This window comes from Rhinoderma darwinii, chromosome 2 (genome assembly GCF_050947455.1).
Source record: "Rhinoderma darwinii isolate aRhiDar2 chromosome 2, aRhiDar2.hap1, whole genome shotgun sequence".
Taxonomy (NCBI): domain Eukaryota; kingdom Metazoa; phylum Chordata; class Amphibia; order Anura; family Rhinodermatidae; genus Rhinoderma; species Rhinoderma darwinii.
Window position 1 is genome coordinate 353014527 of NC_134688.1, and position 26343 is coordinate 353040869.

Sequence of the window (26343 nt, forward strand, 5' to 3'; positions counted from 1 at the left end):
GCTCTTCCCTACTTTTGGCTTTCTGTGAGTGCTGCAGTTCCCCCTACATCAGGTAAAGTAATGCGATAGCAAGGTAACATGCATGGGGCTTCAAGCATGCTAAGCTTGTGGCATGGTATTCTGTCTTTCAAAGCAACCGTCATGCCTGCAAATTACAGTAGATTGCTTGTGGTAACGGCCTTCATTCTCAGCGCTATTAAATAAATGCATTTATTCTCTACTGGGAGGATCGTCATTGATCATCACCTTCTTTTCTGTGCTTTTTCCCCGATGAATAGAGGCAGCAAATCTGGGATCCTTGTCTCTTAGCTAGGTAGAAACAGGGGAATTCTGTCTTTAAAAATAAAAAATGTAGTGTTTGTATGCTTAAAAGGTTTATTATTGTTATTATTTCTGCAAAAGACCATAGTATGCTCATTTCCAGACAGTGGAAAAAGCGGCATGAACAAACGAATAATTTGTTTGTATGTACATATAGCTACGAAACGAATATTTTCATGTCAAGATCACCTTACAGCGACTTTTAAGCCTCAATCTCAAAAGTTTTTGCTGGATTAAGCAAAAAAATCAAAACGCATATTCATTGTATAATGAAATGCAAAATTTGTATAAACTTTCTTTATGAATTCTTTCTGGTTTTCAAGATCTTTAGTTGTAGTCATTAACCACCGGGCACCATCTGCTGTATATGTACAGTGTTGGCGCTAAGTAGTACCAAATGTACAGTGCAAGGATTGTGCGGGCACGGGAACTTCACTTGCACCATCCGCAGCTAGTGTCAGGTGCACGTTACAGCTGCAACCACTGTGATCGCAGATATATTTAACCCCTTTGCTGAGATCAGAATACTACTTTGAAAAACCAACAAGGAATTCATTGCATTTATACTGGCACTCCTCAGCTAAATAGTTGAATTCACAGATATTATTTATTAATATCTATTTTGTATATCACATGACTGTGCATTGGATGTTTTCCTATATTTTCTTTTGTTTATAGGACAACTCTCCTACCTTTAAGGGAATCTGTCAGCAGTTTTGAGACCTTGAGTTAGCGCATTGTAACTAAACCGACGTTTAACTCCCCCGGCACCGCTGTCACAAGTGCCACTCTCTATTGTAAGTGACGGCTCTAGCGTCCAATTAGGAGCCCGCTAGAGCCGTCGTTCAGACAGGAGGAGCTGGCAGCGTTCTCTGAGTAGAGCCAAGGACATTGTGCACATCAAGTGCCCACCTCAGTGGCACTTGAGACTGCGGCACTGATGGAATTAAACATCAGTTTCTCTGTCATGCTACTTGCATGACTGAGATAAAAGGTATGTTTACAATGTCCTCGTCCTCCCCTGTATCGCACTGTCAGCCGTTTTGAGGCCTCAAAACTGCTGACAGATTTCCTTTAAAGGGAATTGGTGTAAAGTTTCTTTATAGAACCTGTTCTGTTTGCATAGATAACCTCAATATAATTTCTAAGAAAATTTACATAGATTAAAATGCTGTTGGTCTCAAACCAATATTTCTACCCAGCATTTTCATTACCATTTTTGACGCACTTATTTTATAGATTAAGACATATTTTCTATTTCTTTTAGAATGGGGATATGCCCTTTTTAAGCCGGTCTGAGCAAAAATATTACACTGCCTTTGATCTGCATTTATGGATGCCTCATGAGCTACCAAAGTTTTAGTTTAAGATATGAAGTGAGTACATAATGTGTAAAGTGGGCCCTATTTAGATTGCATCTAAGGCATCATCTTTATGGCGTCATACCAAAGGCTTCCTTAGGGCCTGTTCACATCAGCGTCCGGCTTCCGTTTATGGGTTCCGTTCAACCTTTCCGTCAGAGGAACAGATGAACGGAAAGCCAAACCATAGCTTCCATTTGCATTACCAATCATTTCAATGGTAATGCTGCTGTTGCAATTGGTTTCCGTTTGTTTCCGTTCCGTAAAGTTTCTGTTTTTTAAGCGGAATCGGAATGGAAACAAACGGAAACCAATTGTAACGGAAGCATTAGGATTGAAATCAAAGGTAATGAAAACGGAAGCTATGGTTTCTGTTTGGCTTTCTTTCCATCGGTTCCTCCGACGGAAAGGTCAAACGGAAGCCTGACGCTGATATGAACACAGCCTTATACATACATGTATTTTCCTGCTCTACTCGCCTTTGTTTCAAAATAAAATAAAAAGAGATCCCCACAGGAAGGAAAAGGAAACATTTCCGAAAGGAATTCTATAACACACACACACACACACACACACACACACACACACACACACACACACACACACTTCTAATCGGGTCCATTGCTTCATTTACTATATAAAAATATGAAATTGAAAAGTAGAACTTGAAAATGTTGTGTATTTTTGCATTAAGGCAGTGATATTGTTACCTTGAGTTACCAATATACTGCAAACATGTCTACATAAACAGACCTGTACTGCATGCTAGTATGGCAACCAAGAATGGCTGAGCTATTAGTAGCACATGCAATACATGCTGGGGGTTGTGTGCATGGCTGTTTAGGAGCTACTTGTGCTCAGTTGCCTGACATCCAGTTTAACAAGCATGGCTGCAGATGAGCAAGAGATGATGTATCCTTCTTTGTTTTAAAATGGTTTTCCAGGCTTATAAAAAAAATAATGGCAGCTGCAAAATAAAATACACACCCTTCAGGCATCTTGCTATCTCTGTAAATACTTACTATTTCTTCTGCTTGCTTACAAGTGAAGTTTTTGGATGTTTCCTGTGCTGCATTGTAAAAATTGTGTGTAATGAAGATTTTCAGGTCATCACTTTTTCAAGTAACATCTCTGTGTTGTATTTTTTCTTAGAATGGGCGGAGTATGACATTTTGGTTTTTCAGCCTTTAAATAACTTCTTTTTTTTTTTTTTATATAGTTACATGTAAGATCTGTGCATTTTCTCAGTGGAGAGTCCTTATATATTGATTGTCCGATAATATTTAGAGTCATAAGAGTATCCAAAATCTCTTACAGTAGAATTGATTAGGATGGTTGAAAAGATGGAAACGTTTAGATAAACGAAAGACAATAAGCCTCGTGTATACAAACTATTGCAAACAAAAAATGGGGCAGTTATCCACAGGAACCAAACAGATTCCTACTAGATCATTTTTGTAAAGCAGGTTAAAAATAATGAAAGAAGTGATCTGATTTGTTTCTCTGACAATCTGCTACATATATATACACAGTAGCCAATATGTTAAAGGATAACTAAACTTTAAGAAAACTTCTGACATGTCAGAAGTTTTGATCTGTGAGGGTCTAAGCACTGAGACCCTCACAGATCGCTAAAACCAAGCGGCAAAAGCTTTGAGACGCTTCGTTTCTAATCGGCTTTTTTCAGAGAAAAGCCTTGTTCCCTATCATTGCCCTGTGTAAATAGGGCAAAGATTAGCCCATGAACGAGTAAACTCTCGTTCATCAGTTGATTGTATCGTTTATGCAGCCAAAAATATTATCGTTGTCGGCAGCACATTCCCCTGTGTAAATAGGGAGACGTGCTGCCGACATGATAGAAATGTATGGGGATGAGTCATCACAGCGATCATCGTAACGATCGCTCGTCCCCATAACTCCTTGTGAAAGGAAAAATGAGCGCCGATCAACGAGCTGTCTCATTGCTCGACACTCGTTTACGCGGTCCACGTCAGGCCATGTAAGAGGACCAAAAAACCTTGAGAACCTTTAAAAGAGATTTTTACATTAAAGCTGACCATACACAGTCTGTAGAGGACTTACCGAAGACTTGATGACTGATAACTGGACACTTGTACGCCTCGAATGGTGCAATTGAACACTATTTATTGAAAAAAGCAGTATGTACTAGTGGAAGACATTTTTGACATTATTCATACATATGGGAAATGTGTTAATAATGTAAATGATTGGATATCAAAACCTGTAAAATCACACAGTGTTTACCCCGCCTTGTATTAATAATGAGAATAGTGTCTCATGTTTTTTGGTGTTTACTTTGAGGAGTAACGCAAGACAAAACTTGAAAATGCATTCATTTCCTAGAGTTAGCACCTTCTTTTAATCCAACATCTCCAACATTTTCCCACCAAGCAGTCTTCAGTGCTTTACTACGTTCAATTGTCCTAACCAGCAGAGGGAAAATTGGCTTTTACATTCCCAGGCAGTTGGGAAGGTGAATAATAGGGATCTCTGTAGCGCAGCTAGAAATAAGGTTTTACCCTCAGAGCAAGGTTCAAACTAATTGTTTGCCCTGAATTTGACCGCAGACTAAATTTAAGGTAGTTGCGGTGTCACATGTCTGTTTCTGAGGGGTATAAAATACACATTGTATCAAGATGTCTGAAGAGTTTGATTAAATTCTGGAAGACGTGCATCTCTCTGCTCTCTTTTCAGTCTATTTTTAACTTGTTCTCAGTTTCTCCAACATCTCCAGCACCTTTTACAGATGCTCCCACAGAAATCCCAACTGTTCCCCCAACCACTCTCAGTGATACCACTACTGTCCTCACCACAACTATAACAGCCAGACCCACTACTACAACAACTGTTCTTACTACCACTGCTACTGAGGGCCCACCAACAACTGTGGCTAGCATCCGTGAAATAGGTACTGCACTTCAAAGAAAAAGAATTCAATGACATCGTCATCAGTAAAGCTGTCTGGTGTAATAAGGCATAGCCCAAGCATAGAAATTCGTAGTGCAAAATTAAAGCCAAATTCTCCTATTTAGACATTGTTGTAATTGTTTAAATTGAATGTCTACTTTTAGTGTTTATTAAAGTGTTTGTGTGTTACGATATCATTATTTAAGAACATCTATTTATTCCTTTTCAAAAAGATAGGGGTCAGAGACAACATACTAGAAGGAACTAGCAAATGAGAGAATGAGAAAGGAAAAGGCCCATCTTAAAACGTAACTAAACGTTGACAAACTGCTGAAATGTCATAGTGACAAGTCAGAAGTTTTGATTGGTGGGGGTCTGAGCACTGAGGACCCCCCACCAATCGCTAAAACAAATCTGCAGAAGCGTTCGTGTAGGCGCTCAGCCGCTTTGTTTCTGTTCGGCTTTCTCCGGAAGTACGGGCTCATAGACTTTCTATTGAGTCCGAACTCCAATACATTGATTTCTGGAAAAAAGCCGAACAGACCTGAAGCGGCTGAGCACTCACACGAGCTCTTTTACTGCTTTGCTTTAGTGATTGGGAGGGTCTGACTGCTTGGACTCCCACCAATCTCAATTTCTGACATGTCACTATGACATGTCGGAAGTTTGTCAAACATTGTTACCCTTTAAAGAGGCTCTGTCACCACATTATAAGTGGCCTATATTGTACATGATTTGATCGGTGCTGTAATGTAGATTACAGCAGTGTTTTTTATTTAGAAAAACGATCATCTTTGACGGAGTTATGACCTATATTAGCTTAAAGGAACAGTGTCATCACAAAAAAAAATTTCATATGTTCAAGATGTTAGTGCTTTATTAAAAACGTTTATATTTATTTGTGTGTTTGTGTTTTACTTTTTCTTATTTTTACACTTTTTCTTCCCTATGGGGGCTGCCATTTTTTGTTCCATTTCTGTGTGTGTCGATTAACGACACATACAGACATGGAATACGGCAGCCACAGTCCCATAGGGACTGCGAACGGCTCCCGTCCCATTCACTTGTGTGTACGGCGTCTGTGTGGGAACTGCGCATGCGCCGCTCCCACACAGTCCAATTTGAAATTGGCGCCGTCCGGCGCCATTTTCCTGTGGACCGGAAGTCGCGGCCGGACAGTAATATTACTACTTCCGGTCGCGGCTTCCGGACTTGTGCACTTGGACCAGCGGCAGCAGACGGAGCGGACGGGCCGGAGGGAGTCGCGGCGGCAGGAGCAGGTAAGAGATTTCAATGTATGTTCGTGTTTGTGTGTGTTTACTACTGTATGTAAACCTACTACACTGTGTGTTAGCTCAAAAAATGGCGACACACACTGTAGGAGGTTACACCGTTCAAACCCCTCGTTTATCCCGGCACTAGCCAGGATAAAGGAGGGGGGGATGCTGAGAGCTCACTAGAGCGAGGGCTTTTTACCCAATTTTTCAGCAGAAAAGCTATGTGGTTGCTTTACCACATATTTTTGGGAATGGCTCCATCTAGTGACCAGAAATGGTAAATACTATAAATTTGAATCCAATTGAATCCAATTTATAATATTTCCTGACTCGTGAAAAAAATAAAAAAAATTTGAACAATGTTTAATCACCCACACACTAAATGTTTAATTTAAAAAAAAAAAACATGTTTTTCTGGCAACACATTGCCTTTAATGCTAATGAGTTTCTCAATGGACAACTGGGCGTGTTTTACTATATGACCAAGTGGGCGTTGTACAGAGGCGTGTATGACGCTGACCAATAAGCGTCATACACTTCTCTCCATTCATTTACACTGCAGATCGCGATATACACTACCGTTCAAAAGTTTAGGGTCACTTAGAAATTTCCTTATTTTTGCAAGAAAGCACAGTTTTTTTTTCAATGAAGATAACATTAAATTAATCAGAAATACACTCTATAGATTTTTAATGTGCTAAATGACTATTCTAGCTGCAAACGTCTGGTTTTTAATGCAATATCTACATAGGTGTATAGAGGCCCATTTCCAGCAACCATCACTCCAGTGTTTTAATGGTACATTGTGTTTGCTAACTGTGTTAGAAGGCTAATGGATGATTAGAAAACACTTGAAAACCCTTGTGCAATTATGTTAGCACCGCTGTAAAGTTTTGCTGTTTAGAGGAGCTATAAAACTGACCTTCCTTTGAGCTAGTTGAGAATCTGGAGCATTACATTTGTGGGTTCGATTAAACTCTCAAAATGGCTAGAAAAAGAGAGCTTTCATGTGAAACTCGACAGTCTATTCTTATTCTTAGAAATGAAGGCTATTCTATACGCGAAATTGCCAAGAAACTGAAGATTTTTTACAACGGTGTGTACTACTCCCTTCAGAGGACAGCACAAACAGGCTCTAACCAGAGTAGAAAGAGAAGTGGGAGGCCCCGCTGCACAACTGAGCAATAAGACAAGTACATTAGAGTCTCTAGTTTGAGAAATAGACGCCTCACAGGTCCTCAACTGGCAGCTTCATTAAATAGTACCTGCAAACCGCCAGTGTCAACGTCTACGGTGAAGAGACGACTCCAGGATGCTGGCCTTCAGGGCTGAGTGGCAAAGAAAAAGCCAAATCTGAGACTGGCTAATAAAAGGAAAAGATTAATATGGGCAAAAGCGCACAGACATTGACAGAGGAAGATTGGAAAAAAGTGTTATGGACAGACGAATCGAAGTTTCAGGTGTTTGGATCACACAGAAGAACATTTGTGAGACGCAGAACAACTGAAAAGATGCTGGAAGAGTGCCTGACGCCATCTGTCAAGCATGGTGGAGGTAATGTGATGGTCTGGGGTTGCTTTGGTGCTGGTAAAGTGGGAAATTTGTACAAGGTAAAAGGGATTTTGAATAAGGGAGGCTATCACTCCATTTTGCAACGCCATGCCATACCCTGTGGACAGTGCTTGATTGGAGCCAATTTCATCCTACAACAGGACAATGACTCAAAGCACACCTCCAAATTATGCAAGAACTATTTAGGGAAGAAGCAGGCAGCTGGTATTCTATCTGTAATGGAGTGGCCAGCGCAGTCACCAGATCTCAAACACATAGAGCTGTTGTGGGAGCATCTTGACCTATGGTACGCAAGAAGTGCCCATCAAGCCAATCCAACTTGTGGGAGGGCCTTCTGGAAGCATGGGGTGAAATTTCTCCCGATTACCTCAGCAAATTAACAGCTAGAATGCCAAAGGTCTGCAATGCTGTAATTGCTACAAATGGAGCATTCTTTGACGAAAGCAAAGTTTGAAGGAGAAAATTATTATTTGAAATAAAAATCATTATTTCTAACCTTGTCAATGTCTTGACTATATATTTTCTAGTCATTTTGCAACTCATTTGATAAATATAAGTATGAGTTTTCATGGAAAACACAAAATTGTCTGGGTGACCCCAAACTTTTGAACGGTAGTGTAGTTATATCGCTAAGTGCAGTCACATAAACACACTATAATGCTACTCATGTGTCATGACAATTAATATACACTACCTCCAGCCAGGACGTGATGTGTATTCATTCTCCTGACCAATTCGGTAGCGTCTCTGTGATTTACAGCACAGCGAGATCTCGCTGTGAATGACAGCTTACAGCGTAATCTCGCGAGACTACGCCTGCTATGCTTTAGCTCACAGAGACGCTACAGAAGTGTTCAGGATTCTGAATACACATCACGTCCTGGCTGGAGGTAATGTATATTCATTGTCATGACACATGAGTAGCGTTACAGTGTGTTTATGTGACTGCACATAGCGATATAGCTATATCGTGATCTGCAGTGTAAATGAATGGAGAGAAGTGTGTGACGCTGATTGGTCAGCGTAATACACGCCTCTGTACAACGCCCACTTGGTCATATAGTAAAACACGCCCAGTTGGCCATTGAGAAACTCATTAGCATAAAGCTAATATAGGTCATAACTCCGTCAAAAATGATCGTTTTTCTAAGTAAAAAATACACCTGTAATCTACATTACAGCGCCGATCACATCATGTACAATATAGGCCACTTATAATGTGGTGACAGAGCCTCTTTAAGCAGTGGTCTGTTGAATGTACTTGACCCTGAGGTTTTCTTACTAGATGCTGTGGTCAGCTTTATAGCTATAACCTCTGTTTATGACTATTCCACGCATCAAATAAGTGCTATTAATTGTTCCCATTTATTATACAGGGTGGGCCATTTATATGGATACACCTAAATAAAATGGGAATGGTTGGTGATATTAACTTCCTGTTTGTGGCACATTAGTATATGGGAGGGGGGAAACTTTTCAAGCTGGGTGTTGACCATTTTGAAGTCGGCCATTTTGTATCCAACTTTAGTTTTTTCAATGGGAAGAGGGTCATGTGACACATCAAACTTATCGAGAATTTCACAAGAAAAACAATGGTGTGCTTGGTTTTAACGTTACTTTATTTTTTCATGAGTTATTTACAAGCTTCTCTTTGTTTACAGCCATTGACCTGTCCCAGAGGTTAACACGTGAGGAGCGGATAGAAATTGTGTTGATGTCTGGTGAACGCAGTACCCGGGTCATTGCAGCAGATTTCAATGCAAGACACCCTACGAGACCACCCATCTCCCATGCTACAGTTTGCAAACTGCTTGCCAAGTTTTGTGAAACTGGTTCAGTGTTGGATTTGCCCAAATGTGGACGCATGAAAACTGTCACTAATGAAGAAACATCAGTGGCTGTCCTAGCTTCATTCAGCAAGAGCCCACAGCGTAGCGCTCGCCGCATGTCACTGGAGAGTGGCATCAGTCGAACATCCCTTCGGCGGATATTAGCTACCCACAAATGGCACCCTTACAAACTCCAGCTGCTGCAGCATCTCAACGAGGATGACCCAGATCGGCGCACTGAATTTGCAGAATGGGCAAAACAAATATTGGAACAGGACCCTCAGTTTACACAGAACATTTTGTTCAGTGATGAGGCAAACTTTTATGTGAATGGTGAAGTTAACAAACAAAACCACCGCTATTGGTCTGACACTAACCCACATTGGATAGATCCCTCCAAGACTGTTGGAACACAAAAATTGATGGTATGGTGTGGTATATGGGGTACAAAGATAGTGGGGCCATTCTTCATCAATGGAAACCTCAAGGCCACGGGATATCTGAAATTGCTACATGATGATGTGTTTCCCTCTTTATGCACTGAAGCTGGCACGTTCCCTGAGGTTTTTCAAGCAAGATAGTGCACCACCACATTATGGGCGTCAGGTCCGAGCATTCCTAGATGAACAGTTTCCTGGAAAGTGGATTGGTCGTAGTGGGCCAGTTGAATGGCACCCTAGGTCTCCCGATCTGACCCCCTTAGACTTTTTTATCTTTGGGGTCATCTGAAGGCAATTGTCTATGCTGTGAAGATGCGAGATGTGCAGCAACTGAAACTACGGATACTGGAAGCCTGTGCTAGCATTTCTTCTGCGGTGTTGCTATCAGTGTGTGAAGAGTGGGAGAAGAGGGTTGTATTGACAATCCAACACAATGGGCAGCACTTTGAACACATTTTATAAGTGGTCAGAAACTTGTAAATAACTCATGAAAGAATAAAGTAACGTTAAAACCAAGCACACCATTGTTTTTCTTGTGAAATTCTCGATAAGTTTGATGTGTCACATGAACATCTTCCCATTGAAAAAACTAAAGTTGGATACAAAATGGCCAACTTCAAAATGGCCGCCATGGTCAACACCCAGCTTGAAAAGTTTCCCCCCTCCCATATACTAATGTGCCACAAACAGGAAGTTAATATCACCAACCATTCCCATTTTATTTAGGTGTATCCATATAAATGGCCCACCCTGTATACGGATGACTTATAGCTGCAGTAGAGGAGTTGTCAAAATACAAGTTTTGCCCTTGAATTATCCTACTATTGATCAATATCTTGCATGTAGTAATTTTATGTGTATGTGTATATATATATATAGTTTTCTTTTAAAAGTTAATAACATAAATTCAGTTTCCATTAGTATTACATTTAGTATTAAATATCAGTTGCCATTTACACCATTTTCTATTATAGAAAGGGAGCTTTACAGAGCTGTGCAGTAGAGTGCACTGTATTCTTCAACACTTGATTGTCTTGTTATGGCACACACTACACTGGAAAGTTTGACGGGTGTACTAGAAAGCACATATGCTTGGATTTGAAAATGTTCCACTTTGTGTTTCCATTGCCTTACTGTTTTCAAGATCCATTCTTGCGGTTAGTGACATTATTTACATTCAGAGCCTGAGAACCCATACTTACAGGTCCACATCTCGTGTGTTACAATGTATCAGAGCTCTCAATCTGTAGGCCAGAATAGGAGGGATATTATGTGTTGCTGGAGTCTTATCTAGACTGATTGTAACAAACTCAACAGCTGTCTGAGCGGGACAAGGTCTGGTGTTGTTTTCAGTCACTGAATGTTTTCCTACTGGCCATAAGCGGAGATCTTGACAGTGAGGAATTGAAACAAAGTATATCAAAGCGTTGCTTTACTTTTCAAGGCTATGTACACCTTTGAAATTGGTTTTTTGTTTTTTTTATGAAAATGTCTATCAGTGTGATTGGTGCAACTTTCTAAATACATTGTATTAAAAATTATATTCACTTCTTGAGATACAGCTGCTTTATATCCTGTATACAGAGCAGCTGTATCTAGCGCTGAGACCTGAATCCTTCAGTTGAGCGGGACAAACGGACACGCAGGATCCAGCTGTTATCGATTACATCTAAGTCATGAACTTAGATGTGATCGATATCAGCTCGATTGACACGCAGGACCCGCTGACCTGACGGATTCAGGTCTCAGCGCTAGATACAGCTGCTCTGTATACAGGATATAAAGCAGCTGTATCTCAAAAAGTGAATATAATTCTTAATACAATGTATTTAGAAAGTTGTACCAATCACACTGATAGACCTTTTCATTAAAAAAAAAAAAAGGATTTCAAAAGTGTACATTAGCCTTTAATGCAATGATTAATTTACCAAATACTATACAGCCTCTTTAATGGTACTTTGGCAGGAGTTTCTCTTGGACAGTCACAATTTACAGACAGGAATAATGTACAATGAAGTGTTTCTGGTAGAGGTTATACATAATATAATTATTGTAACTCTGTTGCATACTCCCTAGTGGCAAGTATATTATGGACGCTGCCATTGCTGTTATCTGGGTGAAGGGGGAACAACATATTGGGTTTAAGCTCCTGCCACTAGAAGGCGAATCTAGGTAGGAAAGCCTAGTGTCGTAGAAGGCAGACATGATCTTTTTTTTATACCATTTTTTACTTTTCTTTTCTTAGCTGCAGGTTGGTTTTCAGCCTGTTTACAGTGTGTCAACCCCCAGCAGGTGTCAGGTAACCAGGCAGTCCTTTGCTCTGTTTGTCCCTCTCCGCCAGCCACCTAACTTATAATTTCTGCTTCCATAGACTTTCGAGTACTCTACTATATTTGTGAAGTCACTGCAGAGGTACCCTACTTGCACCCGAAGAAGTCAGAGGGTAAGTATGTTCCCATCCCCACTCTATTGTTTCTACTGTCTGAAAAAGTGCTTTGAATACCTTCACTAGGAGATTTTTTTACTATTGGGAAGTGATTCCTTCATTAGAGGCATTTCTAGGGGTTTAGTCCCTACTTAACTACCTCTGGAGTTTAGTTTCTTGTCCTTTGCGGGATGAGTGCCATTCAGACCTCTTGTTCCACCCTCGCTGCGGCCTGGCTTTCTAATCTAGCCTGCAGGTTGTGTCTGGCCTAGGGAGCAGTTCTTTACTCCGTTTTGGCTTCTCCACTGGCCTGTCTGTTGTTTCTTTTCAGCCTATAGTCTCCCTCCTCGTGTCTGCTCTTGATATTAGCAAAACCTCGGGAGGTGGGGTTTGGGGATGGGGCTTAGGACTTTAGAACTCCTGGCCAGTGCCATTTTCAAAATGGACTTGAGGACTTAAGTTCTGCTGCAACTCATTTTCTGGTGCCATCCTTCTCCTGTCTTTATCCACGGGGGTACACCGCTCCAAGGGTCCTGTAGGCCAGCTTTTTGTCTGTAGATTTGTGTGTTTTCTGCACCTCCCAAGGGTGTTGTTTTCTTCTTCAGACATTGCTGCTGATTTATTTTCTGTTTCCCTTCCTGTCTTATTCGCGGGCAGCCTACCCCATTCTGCCTGCAGTGTGTGCTATCCAGGAAACCCCCTGAATGGGTGATGTCTATTGCTCAGGCCTTAAGGGACATTTCTAGACTCTCCCATTCCACAGTTCATTTTTCGGAGCATTTGCCATCCCAGATTGTGACTGAGCTCAGGGACCCCCCTTTCTTTCCTTTGGATAATACACAGTCTACTCACAGTAGAGGTCCATCTTTAACAAGACATCTTTAGCATGATGGTGTCTCCCCAATCGCAGCGGATGTCCGAGTGGGGGAACATGTTATTTCCTTTCGGGAGACTTGAGACATGGCTCTTGTAGACGACACATTGGGTTAGAGAGATGGTGTCTACGGGATACAAGAAAGAGTTTTTAAAGCTTTTCACTGGAAGATTATTTCTCTCTACTCCGCCTCGCGCTCCAGATGGAGCTTTTGCTTTTTCACAGACCATTTTTTTACCCTCTCCTGTGGAAAGTTCTTGTCCCAGTTCCTCCGCTGGAATGATTTCACGGGTCTACTTATTTTGCAGTTCCCAAGAAGGATGTTGAACCGCTTTGTGTTCAGCAGTTTTGCAAGAAATCCTTAAAGGGATCCTGTCATCAACATCTTACCTGTTAAACTCGCCTGACCCCTCAATGGCCGCAGCTGTCCAGAGTTCGTTCCTGTTCTTTTCTTTCCTGAAGTCCTCCTCTGTCTGTAAATATCGTCGTTTAAACTCTTCCCGCCTTTTATGGTAATTAATTTTCCCTCTGGGATGCAGCTTCTTAACCCTGCCCACCGTTGCCATCTGTCTGGCCCTGACTGGCTAAGGAGCTGTCAATCAAAAAGAAGGAGGTGGAGTCCACTCTGAGACGCTGGAGGAATGAAAATCTGACTCTTTTCAGATGAAGATTTGACTCTTTTCTGCTCATTTGCATACGGTGTGGGACCACTGAAAAACGGAATACTAAAGCTGCAGAGCTTACTTAGAACATATTTATAGCTTAGATGACAATGATTTTTCACCCACTTTCACCAGGTATTGCTGGCTTTATAGCTAAAATGCTGGTGACAGGTTCCCTTTAAGGTCTGTCATCACATCACTGGAACAGGGAGAATTCCATCGACATTCTCCATGCATACCTCCATATCACCATTGCAAGGACCGACCATTGAAATTGATTCTCCTGCCCGCTTAAGTTCGTCAGTAGTTGCGATATCGGCAAACCTCACCGACCATCTCGATAGGTCAGTCTTTTCCTCCCCTCCAGTGGCCAGTCATCTGTACGGATGCAAGTTTTCCTGGTGGGGTGCAGCTTTTAGTACTTACACAGTTCAGGGAACTTGGTTAGAGATATAAAGGTCCCTGTAGAAAACCTGTTGGAATTGCGGGTAATCTTCCTAGCCCTCTCACACTGGACTCTGAGAAAGAATAGAAAGAGCAGAAATTTGAAGAGAACTTTGGCTTTTCGTTCTCAAGTTAAGACTTTTTGTGCAGACTTATTCCCCTTCTTTTCGGACATCCTATTAAACCTTGGAATCTTAATTTCATTCTCAGAGTTTTTCAGGTGAATCCTTTTAAACATTTGAGAGACATTTCACTGCGTTTCCTTTTCTGGAAGGTTGCTTTTCTGGGGGCTATCACCTCCATTAGGCGGATTTCAGAACTTTCTGCGTTGTCCTTCAAGTCACCTAAGGTGGTGTTTCCGGCCTGCTCTGTCTTCTCTACCGAAGCTAGTCTGTAGCTTCCATATTAATCAAGTCCTTCTCCCTGCTTTCTGCCCTCACCATCTTATTTGAGGGAAAGGGCTTTATATTTCCTTGTTTTGGTAATAGCAGTCCGAATATATCTTTCGCGATGGACTCGTTTGAGTGCTCCGTTTCTTATTTGTTATTCTTGAAGGGCCCTGCAAGGGTTTGGCAGCATCCAAAGCCACTATTGCGTGTTGAATCCGACCTGTAATTTTATAAATCTATCGGTCCAAGGGTAAAGTTCCTCCCCTTCGGGTTACTGCCCATTCTACAAGGGCTGTTGGTTCCTCCTGGGTGGTCAAGCAGCAAGCTTCAGTTGCTTAGGTCTGCAAGTCTGCTACCTGCGCTTTTGTGCACAGTTACACCACGCTCTACCAAATTCATTCCTTGGCGTCTGCTAATGACACTCTCTTTCGCAGAGTGTTGCAGGCAGCTGTGTGTTAGACCGGTCGCTTGGCTGTACTTTTAATTTTTGTTTTCCCATCCTCTGCTTTAAGGCTGCTTTAGGACGTCCCATGGTGCTGTGTCCCCCAATGATAAATGAGAAAAAAAGATTTGTGTAAAATCTATTTCTTGTTGAATCCATTGGGGAACACAGATCCGGTCCTCTTATTTTTTGTTGCTTATTCTAGGCCCGGGACCTGTAGTTCTCTTTGGTGTTCTCCCGGGACTGTGTATTCTTTTTCTTTTTCCCTACTGCTTTTGTACAAAATTAATGTCTTTGGGAAGGGTATGGCCTGTCTGGGTAGAGCCGAAATTTTTTCCTAACTAGTGTCGCCACCCAGTGGCTGGAGCATATACCCATAGTGCTATGTCCTCAAATGGATTCAACAAGAAATAGATTTTACGATGAGTACAAAAATCTTGTTTTTCAGGTTGATAACCACTTTAAAAGATCACAATATACAAGTTCCCTTGAGTATTTTTTTTAGAATAAATCATGTGTATGTAGAAATATATCTACTTCCATTATTACAATCCGATACTTTCACTATATTGGTAAATGTTACTAGTTGCTATTACCACTAATATGGTGGCTATTAGTGGCTAAACTACTGTTAAAAAAAACAAACCGAAAACCAGCTGGTTTTAATGTATTAGTTTTAACAAAAATATGCACACGTAAAAAGGATGTTTTTTTCTGTATAACTTGCTGTTTAATCTAATCTGTTATAAATCACCTCCCCAACAGCACCCGAACACTGGGACATCAAAATTTCCCCCAACAGCCACTGGGCAAACATCACCTGGGTATATAATGTACAGATGGGCACTGAGGTTATGGTTGAGTATATTGACAGTAAGCATCATTTTGCATGTGGAGTGCGTGTAGCTGGAATGGATCTAATAGCCACCACCCACGACCAACCTCTGCTGCACTGTGCGCAAATTTAGGAGGACACTTCAGGAGGAGGCTGTCAATAAACACATCAATAAATAGAACTAAGACCGTTTTCTGTTGCCATATTTATGAACAGAGATTAATAATTGCCCTGGTTTACAATTTATTATACCACCACTCCTGGAGTGTCTGCATTGCATTTATTCAGCTTGTAAAATAGATTTTTTAAAAATCAACAAACACGCGTGTCATACATGCGTGTATTTACATAGACATTTATGGGAACTCTTACAGAAATTAAACTGTTTTTAGTATTCTTTGGCAAAACTTGAACTTTCTGATTGGCTTCCCTCTGTTAAAACAGACATAGTATATGAAGGTAATACTATCTAAATTCTCAGTTTAAAAGTCCCATATATGACTATGTATAACGTTTTGTTAAACATTTTCCATGAGCATATATATATAAGGTGGCTAGGTGCGTACAGAAATTATACATGCTTGGAAGCACTGCATTTCTAATAAGTGTCTATGCATCATTTTTTTTACTTTGCTGAATGGAAGGTCTTGTCACCTCATATATTAAACATTATATTGGCATGTCTCACATTGCATATGCTTTATCCGCTTGTTCTATGGTCATATTTGATTGGGTCAGCTTAACATGTTGTGTGCTACCTGCCATCCAGATTTACAACTGTTGAAATATACATATGAACAGGAAGCATGCTACAATAAGTATATAGTACGTATGTACATTAGTTGTTTTAATACTAACTGTGCATTATGCAGATCAGTGTATTAAACCTATGATTATAATTGGAATTCTGGCAACTTTTGTGGAATCTCCAGTGTCCAGTTTATCTCCTACAAGCTGCACTTTGTAATGTGGTGTGATAGAAAGTTCTATACATTGTGTGCTCATGTCATGATATATTGGATTATACACACTACATTAAGGTGTTGACTTCACTTCAGGTGTGAATATTTAGTCTGCAGTCTAGTTTATTAAACAGTCTAGTCCAACACTTTCTGCAGTATCTCCATTTTTAAAAAAAATATCCTGCATATAGTACTGCTATAATTGTAGAGACTTTCATCTATTTGAACATCTAAAGTAGGAATTCTTGAGGTGAATGTTTAATCTGTGAAACCTCAGTTTTTGGAGATATACTAGTAAACGTAACTGCAGAAGATGGATGAAGGGCAACAATTGGTCTGTTGTGGTATTGTTTACAATTCAAGGAGAAGGGTACGACGAAACTCTTACATTGCAGTAGTAGAGTGCTCAGATTAGAACAGGAGCATTGTAGAGTGCTAAGAATGGAAAAAGAGCATTGTAGAGTGCTCAGAATGGAACAAGAGCATTGTAGAGAGCTAAGAATGGAACAAGAGCATTGTAGTGTGCTCAGAATAGAACAAGAGCATTGTAGAGTGCTCAGAATAGAACAAGAGCATTGTAGAGTGCTAAGAATGGAACAAGAGCATTGTAGTGTGCTCAGAATAGAACAAGAGCATTGTAGTGTGCTCAGAATAGAACAAGAGCATTGTAGTGTGCTCAGAATAGAACAAGAGCATTGTAGAGTGCTCAGAATCGAACAAGAGCATTGTAGAGTGCTCAGAATAGAACAAGAGCATTGTAGTGTGCTCAGAATAGAACAAGAGCATTGTAGAGTGCTCAGAATGGAACAAGAGCATTGTAGTGTGCTCAGAATAGAACAAGAGCATTGTAGTGTGCTCAGAATAGAACAAGAGCATTGTAGAGTGCTCAGAATGGAACAAGAGCATTGTAGTGTGCTCAGAATGGAACAAGATCATTGTAGTGTGCTCAGAATAGAACAAGAGCATTGTAGAGTGATCAAAATAGAACAAGAGCATTGTAGAGTGCTTAGAATGGAACACGAACATTGTAGAGTGATCAGAATAGAACAAGAGCATTGTAGAGTGCTTAGAATGGAACAAGAGCATTGTAGAGTGCTTTGAGTGGAAGAAGAGCATTGTAGAGTGGAACAAGAGCATTGTAGAGTGCTTAGAGCATTGGCATTGTTAGATGATGTGGTGGTTTCCATACCCAGATTAAAAAAAATTGTATGCAATATGTGTAATGCTATAGAGAAAGATTCATGTGAGACTATATTTATGAAAAATGTTCTATGATCACGACCACTATGTATATGAATGTTGGTGTGCGATTCATTAGCATGAAACATTTGCTCTGGCCTCCCTTTTCCTTATTGTCAAGTCAGACGACATTCATCCTCAGCTCTTTCCTATCAGGTAATAACATGAGCAGAACTGTTCCTGTTAGGGGTCATCCCCCTACATCAATTCAACTGTCTGATCTGGTCCCTGGGATGACCTACAGAGTACGGGTTTATTCCCAGGAGCACCACTTGGTCACCAGCCCATTTGTGCCTTTCGAGACCAATTCAGGTGAGGGATTTATATTTTCTGTAACAGCACAGACCTGTTTATCTTCAAAGTGACGTCCAGTTTGTATGAAAGATGCATCTTGTCAGCAACGCCATTGATTTGACATACTGTAGATCATTTAAGAGTTAAACTTGAGAGAGAGGTGTATAAATTAACATAAAAGCATATCCTTGCTGCAACTTTACGTGGAATGAAAGATTATTGAATGGTAATTCTAACATTAAAGTTCAATGTTGCAGTGAGGCGCAACCCACCTCTTGACAAAAGCTGGCGACATCGTTCCGAATATTTAGCGTTTGTTGCTTATGCTTTTAAGTGCTCATGTACCTTTTCGGTTTTTTTTGTGTTTCTTCTGTTGTTTCACTAATGTACATAAACTTCTATGTGTTTTTGCTGAGCAGTTCAGGGATGATAAACATGGTTGTTGTCTTTCTAAGTTCTGTCTTTATGTAATTATTCCTGATAAAACTGATACATTTAGAGCACCGTCCTGCTAAACATGGGCAGTTCTTTAAGAGAGATTAAATGTTTTATTCTTCATAAAAAGCATTTGAACTTAATTTCCGTGCCTTTAAATAAAAGAAATGCCCGTATACAGAGATTCTTCACAAGATTAGCAGAAGATCTAGTATATTCACATGAGCATATTCAAAAGTGAAGAAACAGTAATGTATTGTATGACATTTGTTGTCTTTTTTTTTTTTTTTTTTTTTACAGAGTTTGCATCTTGACTAATATAGTAAGATGTCTCACCAATACATAGTCAGTAAAACATGTCAATTTCTCAGACTACTTAGTTTGCATCAGTGGGAACCTAATCCTTTTTTCAATAAGAGCGAGAGATGATCACATAATTGCAAAATCCTCCAACATATAGAAAAATTACTGTGCAACGCTGTACTGCTGCTGAGGGCCATAGACAGTTCAGTTCTTGGCCTACTATCACATACGGCCTAAAATATTGCACTTTATACGGCTAGATTTAAACTAGCGATGGATGGTAAAATGTGCCCCCCCCCCCCAATCTGACCAGTTCTGATCTTTTTCACTGTAGGAGATGGGAAAGGGCAATTTGTTTAAAGACTTTGAAAAACAATTATGATTTTGCATGTGTCATATATTCATCATTCATGTGTTGTTTGATACTGATACAGAATTTTTCAATGGTTATCAACGACTTAAGTGATGCGATATCACGCTGCAGCAATTTATTAGAGTCAAGATTAGGATTGCTACATCTGTATATATTTTCATAGGATCTATTATAAACACCCAAGAAAAGTAGTCGTCTGAATCTGAAGATCTCCGCAAGATCGAATTACGATCTAATGTGTATGGTGGCCTTCCAACTATCCTCCAAGAGCAGATGTCAGGGAAAAGAAGGATAAGTCATATTGGATTTGCACGCTCAGCCAAGCGCAAACGTTTATGGTGAAGTCAGAAGAAATAGCTGTCACCCGGACAAGCTTAAGGCCCCATGCACACAAATGTATTTTTGCGGCCGCAATTCACCCGAAAATATGCGGGTTAATTGCGGCCCCATTAATTTCAATGGGCCCATCCAAACGACCGTGGTTGCCACGGTCCGTGCATTGCCCAGGAGCCTGGACCGCAAAATGATAGGACATGTCTTATTACGGCCGTATTTTGCAGTCCAGGCTCATAGAAATTAATGCACGGCCCGCGATTGGCAGACGGTCCGTGGGTGACACTCTGCAGCCTTCCGAGCCGCAAAGCACGGCCGTGCACACCCCTACGGTCGTGTGCATGAGGCCTTGGGTTTTGTTAAATCTAGCAATCTTATGTAAAATTTGTATAGTATATGGCCAGTTTTATTTTGCGTCACCTGGAATCTTCCTCCGATCAATATGAGCAGGTTGAAGTGACATCTATTTTATGTAATGTTTGGAAACTGAAGTGATTATAAGAACTTTGTGCCTCCATAGATTTGTACATAATTCATCATCTTTCATGTTGATTTGTTGCTCAAGATGAATGTACAGTAGATGTTTTTCTATTCCATTGGTTGGTTAAGAACTGTTCTCCTCTGATTTCCTCTTGCTCTTGAATATTTAATTTGAGGACTTCCCATCTCTGGTCCTTAACAGCCCCCCAAAATACTGAATTTCATGGTCTCTTCACATGAGCTCCAGAGAATCTGCCTGATTGACTCATACGTAGACAACTTCTATGCTGTATAGAGCTCCTAAAAAGACTGCAGTATCTGGGTTGCTTGAAAGACAAGGTTGGGGGATCAGTATTCCACAAATCTGTGATTTTACAGATTTTTTTTATTTTTTATGCTTCTACTTATTTCTCTATGTGTTGATTCTGTGTTCTTTTGTTATACGTGTCATCAGTGTTACCTCTATTTGTCTGATATGCTGAGCTCTTTTGTAATCAGTCTTCTGCTATTCTCCGTCAGCTTATACCAAGAACCAAGTGGACATTGCTACCCAGGGCTGGTTCATTGGACTCATGTGTGCGGTTGCTCTTCTGGTGCTCATCTTATTAATTGTTTGCTTCATCAAGAGGAGTCGAGGAGGAAAGTACCCAGGTAAGGGGCATATATTTCAAAGCTATATATAAATATGCATCTAAAGCATTCATGTTTAGCAGGTGCCACTTTATTAGGTACACTTATTTAGCAATGGGTAGAACCCCCATTTATGGAAGTAACCTGTAGAAAAGGATAGCATGAGGCCATAAAGTAATGCACACGGTGAGCAAAATGAGTATACTCATTAAGGCCTTATTCACACGAGCGTATTTCACGTCTGTGTTATGCACGTTAAAAAATGGCCGTAACACGGACCTATGCAATTCAATGGGGCCATTCAGATATGCAGTGTTTTTCACGCAGCTTTTGTCCATTGCTTGAAACTCACTGCATGTCCTATTCCCGTGAGTTTTTTGCGCACCACTCAGCCATTGAAGTCAATGGGGGCGTGAAAACAACGGACAGCACACAGACGTCATCCGTGGGCTGTCTGTGTTTTTCACGCACCAGTTGCTAAAGAATTGATGAAGGGGAAAAAAAACACCCCCTTCAGTTATTTTTGCTGATGTAGAAAGCGCATGACATGCGGATGACATACGCGCGTAAAAAACGCAGACACGCACCGTACACGGATGCCACACGGAACTGCAACGCCCGAAAAATGCTGCGTTTTTTTACGCGCGCAATACAGACATGTTCGCGTGAATAAGGCCTAAGGCCTTATTCACACGAACGTTTTATACGTCCGTGTGACGGCCATTAAAACAACGGCCGCCACACAAACTTATGTAATTCAATGGGGCTGTTCACATGGCCATTGTTTCAACAGCCCGTGTGAAGGGTCCGTGAGAAAATAGGACGTGTCCTATTTTTTTTGCGCTTCACGCATTCCTCCGTAGACTCTAGTTTATGTGGGATGCGTGATAACGCATAACGCAGGGAAAAGCAGTGTGTCATAAACATTCCCACACCGTTATACCACCAACAGCCCAAATAGACTCACGGCAAGATGGATTAATAGGTTCATATGGTTTACTCTAAAATTCAAACCTTACTAGATTCACCAGACCAGGTAAACTTTGGCCGTTTTGGTAAACCTGTGTTCTCTGCAGCTTCAGTTTTCTGCTCTTAGCTGGCAGGGTTGGAACCGAGTGTGGTGTTTCTCTTCAAAGTGCTCCTCTGAATACCTGTGTTGTAACATGTAGTTATTTCCATTACTGTCATTCTGCTGTCACCTGGAGTCCATTTGACTTTTCTCCTCTGACCTCTCCCAGTCCTATTATTTTTTACTTTCACTGGGTGTTTTTTTTGTACACCATTCTTGTAAGCTGTGGAAGCTGTTATGTGTAAACGCAGATCGGCAGTTTCTGAGATTTTCTATCCACCTTGTCTGGCACCATGTGGCACAACTGTTTAAGAGGACCGCTTTTCAAATACCCTATAAAAGAATTCTAAATTAATTAGAGGTTCCCTTTTCAGGACACATCTATTAGCCAGAGCGAAGAGTGGCTACAAAGCGAAAGTTGTATGCATTACATTGACAGTCAATTGATTTCAATAGGAACTGAGTAATGCTACATTTTGATGGTGTTGCATAGGAGTGGAATACTTGCTGTTGGGTTCCCACACAGTTTATATCTGATTGCTGGGGGTTCCAACAGTGGGACCATCTAAGATCAGCTTATCGTCAGTGGACCCTAAAAAAAAAGTTGTACTATAATTGTAGCTTTTTAGAGTAATAAAGCTTCAAAGGACATTAAAATTAACTAGTTGTAATTGGCTCGACTGAGCATTTATTGAGTAAGATACAATCTGAAAGAGCAGAGAGTTGTTCCATAATATAAATGGATTGGGCTATTGAATAAAAATTGCAAGATCTATTTTATGAGTGCCACAAATATAAGAGCAACCTTTTTGTTTATACCCTTCAGTTAGGGAAAAGAAAGAAGTGGCTCTAGGAACGGAAGATCAAAAAGATGAAGATGGTTCATTTGACTACAGGTAATAAAAGAATAACATGCAGTGTAACATACTGTATCAAGACATTGAGAGATACATAAACAAATACATACTGTATATACATATTTAGTAGTAAATGCGCAACATACATATAGATTTTTTTTCTTTTTTAAATGTATGTATAGATCCATGAATACACACATGGACATACTGTCACATTTGCTTTAGATTGTTATTTACAAACCTCATATTATTTTATGCATGTAATACATCAGATATTGCTGATATACACAAAATGTTAAATAAATATGCCACCGTTCCTTAGTATTTCAATGTCACACTTGTTCAGTGCCCAACACACCGGTTCACAGTGTCACACACAGGACAGTCCTCCATCGCTGTCCCAGACCGGCCTGTGCATGTAACGTCTGTGCCTTTGTCTCCCACTCGCTACCCAGGAAGGAGCACAGGTGAGGGACGTCACTGCCTATGTGTCACCCTCTGTGCTTTGTGTGTGACAGCCACCTCTTTGAAATATCCGCAAATAATCAATTAAATATATGGACAAATTCTAAGAATGGCTGGGACACATTGGTGCCTCTCCATTGAAATCCTTGGCCAAAAGATGCTAATAGCAAAAACTTCAGACCTAACAACCTAAACTGTGCTTACTGTCACGGGACATACATTTTTCATATGCCACAGTGTTATGTGCAACCCTGCATCAGATTCTGTTATAGCGACATGGTGTCTCTTACTATTATTACAGTGTCTGCTTCTCTCTCCCACCCCCACATGTCTGTCATCTCTTTTTATCATCTATGGCCCTGTCTTTTCTTTTCCTAAAACATTCTCATGTGTCCATTTGTTCCATGAAGGTTTTTCGGAAGGTAGGATAAATCCTTTTTGCCTTTCAGGCCTTAAACTACTGTTAACCTAATATAATAACAATATTAATACTTGTAATGTCAACCAAGTACAGCATAATGTGGTAATAAACATTAATCTGTTTAACTTAAATTGGACTAATGTGCCTAGTAGAAAAACGTTCTTATATATCTACAGCTTTTAGAAATAACCTAAGTATTACACATACTGGAACGCACACTTGTGAGTTCTTCCCTCCGCTGCGTACTGTACCAGTTTTTACTAATAAAAGGGCATGGATGAAAGCAGAGTATGCAAGGAGCAGCCTGTGGACTGCTATGTCATTTTCTGGGTGCATGGATCAGTAGCACAGCTTGCTACACAAATGTGCCATAAAAAAAACAATGAATTGTAGATCTGTCTGTGCCTTCTTTCAGTCTTTTGTGTCATTCTTTTTTTGTTGTGTGTGTGGGGGTTTGTGTTTTGATCTTTTAAAAAAAAAAAAAAAAAAACCCGTACTGACTGCAGCAGAGGGAAAACTGTATGTGTATATTTTTTCCCTTTGTATTATATAAAAATTTTATACGTACCTTTACCCCTCCAAATCAGAATCCGCAATACAGATATTTTAAGTCATGCCTGTTTAGCTTTTGCTTTCTATGTTTATTAGGGTTTTCTTGCCTGATAATAAATATTCCCCCAAGTCACAGTTTTCTAGAGACTGCAGCAGGCTTTCCTCCTGAATTTCACTGTAGATTACAACATTAATTAAAACATGTACCCTCACCAACCTTCTAGAGCCTGCTGCAGAGGGACATCTTTTCAGCATGATACTGCCACCAACCATGCTTGACAGTAGGTATGGTATGTGCTTGGTGGGTTGCAATGTTTGTGGTGCCAATTGTGGTACCTTCTTTGTCACTTTTCAGAGTTGTTGTGGCTCTCTTGGTGACATCCAGCGGCATACGCAGCATTTTCACAATTATGAAACTTTGGCCAGACTTGGAGTGTTGTGCACTTCCCCCATTCTCATAGATCTTATTATTGCAAACTGTGCAAAGGATGTGGCTGCCGGAGTTTGGGTAGAAAGGCAGGTGTATTTTCTGCTGATCAGTGTATGCTGTACTGGCCACAGCCTCTTAATAATACAGTCATACAATTATCATGTAATACCACTATAAAAAGGGCCAAATAAAACCTCCACAGTATGACCACACATTATATGAATAATACCATCATACTGTTACTAAATAAAAAACACTATACAAAGACCAATATTACCACCATGCAGTAACCATATAGTGCCACATACTAGTTCTAAAAAGCCGGTCTGCAGATCCAGTGACTCACAGGTGATGTCTTCTCTGATTGCAGTCGCTCACTTTCCTGTTTCTTCTTTATCTGGCCCAGACCTCCACGGCGACTTCTCCCATCTCTGCAGTATTTGCTTGCTAGACATTTTTTGCTCCTCGCTTTTTCTGCACCCTCCCCAACTATTCCCCACCCTCTACACAAATTTCCCATCATTCTACCCCTTTAACAGTACCTTCCTGCTGCTTCCTCCAATACTGTGTCTGCTGAGGCCCCACTGCCTCTGTATCTATAGTTACCCTACAAAAATAGTGCCAAACAGATAGTGACCCAGATGGTAATTGTGCCCCACGTAATTATAGTGCTCCCCTTTGTTCCCTACGCCGTGATATTGCCTCTCTTTGTTCACCAAAAAGTAATATTGCCCTCTTTGTGACCCACACAGTACTAGTGCTTCTTTAGTGCCCCCAACACAGTAATAGTGACCCGTTAGTCCTCCACACAGTAAGAGTGCCCCCGTTGTTTCCGCACACCGTAATAGTGCCCCAACACAGTAATAATGCCCCTACACTGTAAAAGTTCTACCTTAGTGCCATCTTAACAGTAATGATGCCCCCTTATTGTCCCTACACAGTAATAGTGCCAGAATCACAGTAATAGTGCCCCCTTACTGCTCCTACACAGTCATAGTGCCCCTTTAGTGCCTCACACACAGTTTAAGTGCCCCCACACAGTACAAGTGCCACCTAAAAATAATAAAATGAATACTTACCTATACCCATTCCCTCAATGAATGGAGCTGCTCAGGTTATAGGCCTGTTCTTGCCTTTGCCTGCGCAGTCAGCAGCACGGCGCAGATGGGCGCAATGATTCACCTCATCTCGCCGCCCTACTATTGAGTTCTTGCTGAAATATTAGCTCTTTACAGTTCTCAGTTTCTGGATGTTCGCATACATGTTTTCATTTACTGACAGAAAAAAGAAATCTGTACATTACATAGGTCAGAACAGAAGTATGCTGCAGAGTACTGATATTAATTCTAAAATATATTATATTCGTATACACTCTCATGTAGACCAAAAAGTCACACATTGTTCCAGGCTTGCCAGATTTCAGGGATTGTCCAGCACTTCAATTCCCAATTACTGCGTCTGCAAACCACTGCATTGTCTCATTTTTCTACATGCCAAAAAATAAACAGCAGAACTCAGCAGATTAGGTGCATTTAAATACAATTTGCCATGTCAGCACTGTAGGCCATCTGCAATTAATGCCAAGCATAGGGTGTTGGGCATTGTACTGTCTTCCTGGTTCCTTTAATACTGAGAGGCTCAGCGGAAGCTCTTACTCTTCATCCGACTGCATAAAAGATCATTACTTGAAAGGCAACCACC

General features: G+C 40.6%; 1 protein-coding gene across 21 annotated transcripts in view; it reads left to right on the top strand.

The window, feature by feature from the left end:
* The window catches only part of NFASC (neurofascin), a 129123-nt gene that overhangs the window by 99823 nt on the left and 2957 nt on the right, over positions 1-26343 (top strand). For 7 of the 21 annotated variants that reach the window (XM_075853758.1, XM_075853755.1, XM_075853754.1 and 4 more), the window contains 7 exons: positions 38-52; positions 4420-4611; positions 15730-15837; positions 18157-18312; positions 20738-20869; positions 22744-22813; positions 23230-23241. In XM_075853758.1, coding sequence (XP_075709873.1) covers positions 38-52; positions 4420-4611; positions 15730-15837; positions 18157-18312; positions 20738-20869; positions 22744-22813; positions 23230-23241 — 685 coding nt within the window. The remainder of the gene's footprint in view (positions 1-37; positions 53-4419; positions 4612-15729; positions 15838-18156; positions 18313-20737; positions 20870-22743; positions 22814-23229; positions 23242-26343) is intronic. The other 14 variants (XM_075853767.1, XM_075853771.1, XM_075853769.1 and 11 more) reach the window with 5 other exon arrangements.